The sequence below is a fragment of the Macrobrachium nipponense genome, chromosome 38 (genome assembly GCF_015104395.2).
Source record: "Macrobrachium nipponense isolate FS-2020 chromosome 38, ASM1510439v2, whole genome shotgun sequence".
Lineage (NCBI taxonomy): Eukaryota > Metazoa > Arthropoda > Malacostraca > Decapoda > Palaemonidae > Macrobrachium > Macrobrachium nipponense.
Window position 1 is genome coordinate 42,156,474 of NC_061098.1, and position 10,000 is coordinate 42,166,473.

Here is a 10,000-nt window from a genome sequence, read left to right on the forward strand (position 1 = left end):
CATTCATGTTAATCAGTGGATAAAAAAAAGTTTAGGTTATTTCTTCTTAATGAGAACCATTCGTGTTAATCAGTAGATAAACAAGAGCTTATTGCTATTAAATGAGAACCACAAGCTAATGACTGAGAACCTCTAGCGTTAATCAGTCGATAAAAATAGTTTAGCTTATTTCCAATTACTGAGAACCACTCATGTTAATCAGTGGATAAAGAAGAGTTTAAGAAGAGAAACATTACTTACGAGTCACGACGACCGCCGCGCGAACAGGCTCCGCCCTGGAGACGACGTTGGAGGCGAGGCACAGGTAGAATCCCGTGTCTGCTCTGGTCGCCCCCTCGATCGAGAGTCTGGCTTCGCCGATGCCCCAAGAGATAACCTCGGAGTTGCTGCAAGACATCACGAAATCCTCTGGGGTTACATAAGGTCTCCTGCTTCTCAACAAATGGCGGACTTAGGTCATAACACAGAGCAACCATAAAGAGCACTGTGGAAAAAGAAGCCCACAAGATTGCCGAGTATAACTTGTTTACTTGTAAGTATTTACAATGTATTAACACTCGAGTGCTTTCAGGCCCACTCGAGTGTTAATGCCATGTAAATGCTTACAAGTAAACAAGTTATACTCGGTTATCTTGTGGGTTTCTTTTTCCATCTTCAGAAGAAAACTGAAAGAAGTTTCTGTTTGGTTCAAAGAGCGTTGTTTTATATATTTTCCCTATTTCAAACAGCATTGTGTCATATATTTCACAAATTTTACATGGTCTACTTTTCCGCGTATAAATGATTTCGTCCTGGGATGAAGTCGAATTTATTGGCAGATAGAGGAAGCCTTTGTTTTAATCCTTTTTTTTTTCGTGCCAAAAAACCAGTCGCTGTCAATACCATCTGCTATCGATATTTTGATTAATACGATTTACTTGGACAGCAAAATTTCTGCCCGAGTATTCTGGTTTTGCACGGTGGAAAATAAGCAACAAAAAAGTCAAAACTGGAATCAAGGAGTCATTACTAAAATTCAGGGATTTGAGAATGTGATTCCAAACACCAGAAAATCTTTGGCTACGTGTTCTTTATAAAAGTTGAAAGTTATGAGCTTAAATTTGTATTTCCAGAAAAAGAATACTTTTTTAGATTTCATTATAATAAATCGGTATTTGCCATCATTAATATATCAAGTTGCGGTTTCATTTTAAGGAAAGGGAGTTTATCAAAGCATTAAATCTATGAAGAACAGTTCTCATGTTATATAAGCGCGGTTAAAAATGTCAGAAACATCTAACAAAGTGACGATTTTCTCTATGAGGTTTTCCATCTGATGTGTTTACGAGGAGGAAATTATTTTATAAAATCTTTAATTAAACGTATATTTTTCTTTAAAACCATTTTTATTTTACAAAATCTTTAACTAAACGTTTGTTTTCCTTTAAAATCCATTTTTATTTTACAAAATCTTTAGCTAAACGTTGGTTTTTCTTTAGAATCCATTTCTATGTCAGGCTATAAAGTACATTTATCTAATGGGGGCGTTGTGACTTTGATATATTGTTTTATAAAATCGCTAGCATAGCACTTATGGTTGATTACGGATCATTTATTGGGACTTTTTACCGTTATTTCTTGGTCTGTTGCATTTCAGTCACGGCTTCTCTTCCTCTCAATCACCGCTAAAGAGGAAACCGCTGCCCTTCCTTCTTTATTCAGGAGAGGTCACTCAGCGCCCAAACGAGACTGAATATTTCATTTCATCTTCTGGACGTCAAATTGCATCAAAATGACGCGAATATTTGATGCCGTCGAGGCTAAAGCTTCCTCCGTTTCATATGCGAGCGAGCGGATATTGTAAGATCAAACCGGATTTGCACCTGAATTGGCTCTCCAGCTCAGATTTCGGCTTCTGTCTCTCGGCTTCCGGGGATCGTTACTCCTATTTCATTGCAGCACTAGGCACCTCAGTGGCGTGGTCGGTTTGGTCTTGGTCTGCCCCGTGGGTGGCCTCGAGTTCAATTCTCGGGCATTCCATTGAGGGGTGAGTGATGTGTATTTCTGGTGATGGAAGTTCACTCTCGACGTGGTTCGGAAGTCACGAAAAGCCGTTGGTCCCGTTGCTGAATAACCACTGGTTCCATGCAACGTAAAAACACCAGACAAACAAACATCTCTTCGATCCTTAATTATGTGGGAACTAAACTTTTCAGTTTGAACAGAATGAGACTGAAAAGACTTTCGAGGGAAAGAAGCCTTTCGGTTGAAGAATGACAACTGATTCGTAATGCAGATGTAGCATGACGCTCACACTTCTTTCCCATAGTCTTATGTCCATAGAAATGAGGATATTTGAATATCCTAATTAATGATTTCATTACAAAGTAGGGATTTTAGATTCGTAAAGTCCTTCATACACGAACATACAGTGTCCTTCCTTACGAAAGTGTGAATATGAAAGCAAAATTCAATAAAAGACATTGACTTCAAATTGGGATAGGAGCACCCTGCAATCCTGATTTGAGAACATTACAGACAACAAATGATTAGATTGAAATCAGGAAAATTCTCTTATCTGCCTCTTCTCAGTAATGGTCAGGGTCTGAAGATGGGTTGGGTAATTTGCTCTTTACAGCGGCAGAATTTTGTTGAGTCCAGTTTTGAAGAAATGGAGTTAGAATATTCGTAAATCAAGGAAAAAAAACCTTTTCCCACTGGATTCACTTATTAATGGTAGTCCTATCCAATGTAGCACGAAGGAAAATAGTACTTGAAGAATATCCTTAAATCCACGTAGAAAAGTAAGTGAAACAGGGACTTGGAAGAAGCACTTTCGGTAGTATATCAGGTTCAAGTTGTGAACTTGAAAATGTAGAAATAATACTGCGAAAATACTTGTTCCAAGTACCTGTTTCACTTACCTTTCTACCGTGGATTTAAGGAGATTAGTGGTAGTGTAGAACAGAATGTATCGTTTTTATGGTTACCTGATTTATTAGTCAGCTGTGTACCTAACCATACATACAGGGAAATGTTTATTCAGCATTGAGGACATTGACCTGATTGCCTACCTGCTGTTATCCTCCTGTCTGACCCAGGTCACGTTCGGTGTAGGATTGCCAACTGCTGTACAGAGGACGGAAGCTGAGCCACCCTCATCCACCGTCACCCGTTTGGATGTCACGATGTTTTCAGGACCATCTGAGTTCGAAAGACAAGATCTGACACGACTGATGCTGCTCTGATTGGGAAGGAAAAGGCTGCCACTTGGCTTGAAGGAAGGAGCACAGCCGGACAAGGTGGGAAGTGGACAACATTTCTGCTCAGAGACTAACACACTGGGAAATGAGGGCCGTCTCTCTTCTCTCTCTCTCTCTCTCTCTCTCTCTCTCTCTCTCTCTCTCTGCTAAGAATTACATATTAATCATATATATATATATATATATATATATATATATATATTATATATATCTATATATATATATATATATATATATATATATATATATAAATATATATATATATAATATATATATAATATATATATATATATATATATATATATATATATATATATATAGCCAAGCATTTTCGGCCTAGTGCGACCCTTTACTCAGGCACAATTTATGGTACAGAGGAAAAACATAGTCAAAGTAGGCTTAATATCCAAACTGACATTACAAGATGAACAATAAGGTCGATTTCCCTTTACGAAAAGGAAACAAGGAAAGGCCTGAGGTTGCAGGATACTCGATTTTTTAAGGCAGCCACACCTTGGAGGATCACGCACGTGTTCAACAGATGATTCATCCAGAAAACAATATATTTTGAAAAAAGAAGGAGGCATATACAACTTATTACCATGAAATTTACAAAAATATTCCCCCCAAAAATTATTAATGAAAAGACGAATATGAATATAAATATATCGAGCGAGAGAGAGAGAGAGAGAGAGAGAGAAATAATAACTATATACATGTGGGACTAATTAATTAGCAGTTCATTTATTTTAAGGTCCTTCATAAACATCTTACAAATATACGAGGCCAAATGGTACAATCCCAGACTAAGATTTAGGTTGTTTTTATTAGTGATTTGTATAATTGCTGATTCCAGTAAATTTCTTGAAACATAGTCATTAGACCTAGCAATTACAGAGGTATCACCCCAGTTAATACAATGAGATTTTTCACTCAGATGGACAAAAAGTGCATTTGAAGTCTGGGCTGTTCTAACTGAATACATATGCTGCTTAATCCAAACACATAAATTTTTACTGGACTGACCAACGTAAAACGATGGGTAATCCTTACAAGGTTTAATTTTTGTAAAGATGATGTTATTGTTACAGGACTATTCTTAATTAGCATATCTTTAATGGTATTGTTATAAGAGAACACTACATTAACATTAAACGATTTAAATATTGATTTTATGGTTTCAAATTAACGGAAGTAAGGCAAGCTAAGTACATTTTTAGGCATTTCTTTTTTATTACTAGCAACACTATAAAACTTTTTGTGAGCTTTTTGATAACATAAATCAATTATATGAGGTGGGTAGCAGAGATCATTTCCTATCATTTTTATATATTCTATTTCTTGGTCAAGATATTGTTGACTCGTGATACGCAAAGCACGTAGGTACATAGAAGAAAAATTGAAATTTTAATATTAAGATGGTGACCAGAATAAAAAATTTACACATGTTAAATTATTTGTGGGTTTTCTATATATACTGAATTTACATTGGAAAGATTCTCTATGTATTAATACATCTAGGAAAGGGATGACATTGTTATTTTCAATTTCAACAGTGAATTTTATGGATGGCAATAAATTATTCAATTTAGACAATATATCATTTATATCGATATCAACAGGTAAGACTACAAAGATGTCATCTACATATCTGTACCATTTTAAGGGGACAAGTGTGATATTCGGGAGATGTTGTCTTTCAAAAAATTCCATATATAAGTTTGAAAGGAGAGGTGATAAAGGGTTACCCATGGCCATACCAAATATTTGTTGGTAATATTCTCCATTAAAAAGGAATCTACAATCACAAATACACAGCTTAATCAAGGAAATTATGTGACTAACGGACATAAGCAATACATGCAATACAAGTTCATTACTTAAATATTCTAGCACAGAGTCAATAGGGACTTTTGTAAACAAGGAACATACATCAAAACAGACAAAGATATCACTAGGGTTTAGTACAATGTTATTTAATTTTTCCACAAGATCAAGAGAATTCCGGATCTGTGAATTAGATACAGTTCTTAGTAGCGGGGATAACAATTTATTAAGATATTTAGATAGTTTATAAGCAATTGATCCTACAGTACTAATAAATTGGCCCTGTTTCAACCTTGCGGATTGACGCTGGCTTTGGTTGGAGATTAATGACACTTCCGGAGTTCCAAAAGAGAATCAGCTCAATAGTTTTCAAGCATCTGAAGCCACCAACAATACGTCATAGAGAATAACATTTTACTTATTGATGCCTTCGTAGGACGCGCGTCGGCCATATTGTCTCTCGTCGTTTTTTTGTTTTTTTTTTTTTTTTTTTGTGAGTTCCTGGGAACATTTTCGTTATATAATGTCTGGAAATGATTTACAGTTTGGCCAAAAATCACTAGATTTATCCTGAAAAAGATACACCATATATATGTACATGTATGTATATATATATACGTATAGATAAGATTATATAGTATAGATATATATATATATTAATATATATATATATATATATATATATATATATATATATATACGTATATATAAGTCAAAAACTGGTGCTCTTGAAATATTATACCTATTATGATATATATATATATACTCTATATATATATATATATATATATATATATATATATATATATATAGATATATATATATATATATATATATTCATATTGCATATACATACAAATAACTATAATATATATTCTATATATGATATATATATATATATATATATATATATATATATATATATATATATATGTGTGTGTGTGTGTATGTGTGTGTATATATATATATATATATATATATATATATATATATATATATATATATATATATATATATATATATATATAAATATATATATATATATATATATATATATATATATATATATATATATATAGATATAAAAGCTCACTATTAGGTAACATCCTTGGATCTCTCAAATTTGGCCATTTCATCTCAGCCAAGAACATCCAGAGAGGGCAAGATTCAGAAGACGAGTGATCTCACTCCCCAAGTCTAACTGCTAGTTACCAACAACGAGGACCAAACCTTATTGCAAACTCCTGCCACCCAAAGGACAAACATCTACACCAAATGAACGAAACCCTCATCTCAAATTCCGATTTTACCACTCTATCTCCTTTACCTTAAAATCTTATTTCACCTTCGACTTATAAGTATGAACTTTACATTGACCATGATTTCACTCTTCGAAGAGGCATCATTAATTGATCTGTCTCTCTTAGTTCAAAGGTGATGGCCCAGTTTAAGTTCCTGTTTGACGTTGACGTTAACGTAGGTATGACCTAGACCTTAACACTGACTATGACGTCACTGTGTAATAAGAAATCTTTCATAAATATCCATTGCATTATTCGACAAAGTTCTGAGCATAATATAATACACAAATCAATGGTCGGAAGTAAGTTGATCAAAACTAGTAAAACGAAACCAATCATATTTCAAGGACAAATAGACAAAGTCGTTGAACGTCCAGACAATTCATGCCAAATACCAATTAGCAAATTTGCACTTCTGTTTCATTAGCGGAGTAACGACATCAAATACGAATCTATCGCATACATGTCAAAACAATGAAAACAATTGCCAACATATTTTGACCCACATAGAAGGTCAAAGGTTACATCCCTTTCTACTCAAACATTTATCCAGTGTTTTCCAATCACGAACCTTTTGTAATATTTCAGTCAACATCCACCTGCAACTCTCATGTTAGCCTCTTAACAAACATACAGGATGTTCATAAAGTCCCAGTACCATTATGAGCAATAAATACTTGTAATGGTACTGGGATTTTATGGACACCCTTTATCAAGAGACAAAGAAGCAAAGAGGCTCAACTGAAAAATAGCATCAGTGGGTAATAATAATAACGTCAGTTACCTACAAAAACATGTATAAAAACTGCCCCAAATTGTAGCATAACTCTTGCCAGGTCATTCAGGCATTTGTTTATTTACAAGAGGTGAAAATCATGTTGCTTTTTACTGGAAGATGATTTGCTGCTTGACTTTAATGATAAATCATATTATTAGAAATGTTGGTAGGAAAAAACATTGCAGGTGTTTTCTTCAAGTGCAATAAACTCGGTCGTATTTCACAAGACTACGAGAAGGACTGTGCCAACCTGCTCAGGCTGTCACGCATGAATTTATTGCTTTCTGTTCTGATATATTGGGATTTGATTACAACTATAAGTTTTAGTCATATTTCAGGGCTAAAGAACACGTTTATTGAATACGTTTTTCTTATGTAAACAGGCTTATTTGAAAGACACTTATGCTGAAAACACTCGACTCCCTGTGAAGCCTTGCAAGTCTGTGTGAAAGAATGAAAATGCCCCAACCAAACACTGTAAGAAAACTCCCCAAATTACAGAAAAGAACCTGATGAGGAATATTCGCATGTTGTAAGCTACTGAAAATAGTATCTCGGTGGCCGCGAGTGCAATTCTCGGACATTCCATTGAGGTGTGAGAGATGTGTATTTCTGGTGATAGAAGTTCGGAAGTCACGTAAAGCCGTTGGTCCCGTTGCTGAATAACCACTGGTTCTATGCAACGTAAAAACACCATACAAACAAACAAACTTGGATATGCTACTAGTTTTGTAGATGATACTGTTATTCTTAGTCAGGAGAGACAGATGCATTCATTATTATTGATAATCACATTATTAGCCACCTTCCCACTCATACCAGTATGTTTCTGTACTAAATAACAAATGATTTAGCTGCAATGCTGAAGTGTCTATTAGTGTTCTCTATTTCATCAGTTACTGTGACATCATGCTTTGTCTTGGTCTCTGGTACTATTGCCACTTTGTCTTCAGGCCCCATAAATAAACTTTAACGTTGCATTGTTCATTTTTTGTTTATTTCACGCAATATATAAATGTCCATTATTCTTGCAGTGAGTGCTGAAAGCATCTTTCAATCTCCAGACCTCTGGAAACCAGTAACTCATTTCTTGGCCGCCTTTTGTAGCACAGTTTTCTATGTAGCTGAGGGAAGTCCTGCTCACTGTTGGATTTCATACACTTCCGTCCTGCTGCCAGGATGAGTTCAGTCCACTCTTGTCCAAATATGGAAATCTGTGTTTCAGCATTTTTATCGGAAGCCAAAAAATAAAACATTTGCATAGCAACGGGGCAGAACTGGAAGGCTGATAGACAGATCATCACTGGGAACAGTGAATAGGGTTCTGGATACTTTTCCTTTGTTCCCTAAGCAATTACAGTGAGTGTCCATGGCTGTATCTTCGGGATCTCATGTAGGAGCATTTTAGCAGACTCGTAATGCTAACACCTGAATTATTTCTCAGTATTTTAGCTCATTCCAGGCTAAATACTAATAACCGTTTGGGATGGTATCATTCTGTCGTGAAGTCAGTCATTTACTGCGTTGTTAGATTGTTGATACCTATGGATAAAAACTTAAGTATATCATAGTTTAACCAGACGACTGGGCTGATTAACAGCTCTCCTATGGCTGTCCCGAAGGATTAGGTATTTTGACGTGGCTAGGAACCAATTGATTACCTAGCAACGGGACCTTCAACTTATTGGGGCATCCGAACCACATTAAATCGAGAAATTAATTTCTAATCACCAGAAACAAATTGCTCTGATTCTACGTTGGCAGTGAGCGGAATCGAACTCGGGGCCACCGAATCGGTTGACGAGCACGTAAACCACTCGTCCAACGAGGAACTGATACCTATATATATCTTTCTATGCTTGGCAGTGTTGGTACGGAGTGAGACTATCTTTTCACTTCTTTGTTCAGAATTACCAGCGCAAGTTTCTCTTACTGAATCAAACTGGTTTCCACGAAGATTTTTAGCCCAACATAATAGTCTTCCTGTAACTTAGTTGAGGTATTAAACTTTAGGCAATATGAGCAAGTAAAAACTGCACCTTAGTTTCTTCAGCGCAGTCGAGTTTTCTGTACAGCATAAAATGCTGTATGAAACACTCAGCTACTGCCTGATGGGGGCATGTGTTGTTAGCACCTATAACGGTGCCAGACGCACGATCATGGCTAACTTTAACCTAAAATTAAATAAAAACTACTGAGGCTAGAGGGCTGCAGTTTGGTATGTTCGATGATCGGAGGGTGGATGATCAACATACCAATTTGCAGCTCGCTATACTCAGTAGTCTTTAAGATCTGAGGGCAGACAGAACAAGTACGGACGGACAGACAAAGCCATCTCAACTATTCTCTTTTGCAGAAAGCTAAAATGAGAGCTTCCATCAGCTGACGACGTTCCCTTGTTCCCTTCTGTCCTCCTCACTTTGCCTGTATTCTATTTTTCTTCATTCCTCCATATGTTCGCTTTATGCCTTCTGTTTGCCTTTCTCCTCCTCCTCACACACTGCTTCCTGTTGGAACGTGTTGTGATTTCCCAAGCTTCCCCATTCTGCTTCTCTCCCTTGGCGCTCTGTTGTCAATGATTCGCTTTCCTCCTGCACTAATTCTATCGAGTTCTTGTTTTATGTGGACCTCCAGTTTTGTAAGTGCTTCATTTAAAACGGTAACTTATACACACATGAAACACAGATTCTTTACTACAATTTATTGATATATATAAAAAAAGACGGGTAACCATGTGACGTATGCGGAGTCGCCAGCTCGACTCATCGCTCTGCCTACGTTGAATCAGAGGAATTTATTTCTGGTGATTAGGAATTCGTTTCTCGATATAATGTGGTTCGGATCCCACAATA

At 36.0% G+C, this 10,000-nt stretch overlaps 1 protein-coding gene across 1 annotated transcript in view; it reads right to left on the bottom strand.

Moving 5' to 3' along the window:
* LOC135209811 (nephrin-like) overlaps positions 1-10,000 on the bottom strand; it is a 67,315-nt gene that overhangs the window by 789 nt on the left and 56,526 nt on the right. Inside the window, exons 20-21 of the mRNA XM_064242584.1 lie at positions 3,054-3,183; positions 237-386 (exon numbers count right to left, since the gene is read on the bottom strand). Of these exons, the coding sequence (XP_064098654.1) occupies positions 237-386; positions 3,054-3,183 (280 nt within the window). The remainder of the gene's footprint in view (positions 1-236; positions 387-3,053; positions 3,184-10,000) is intronic.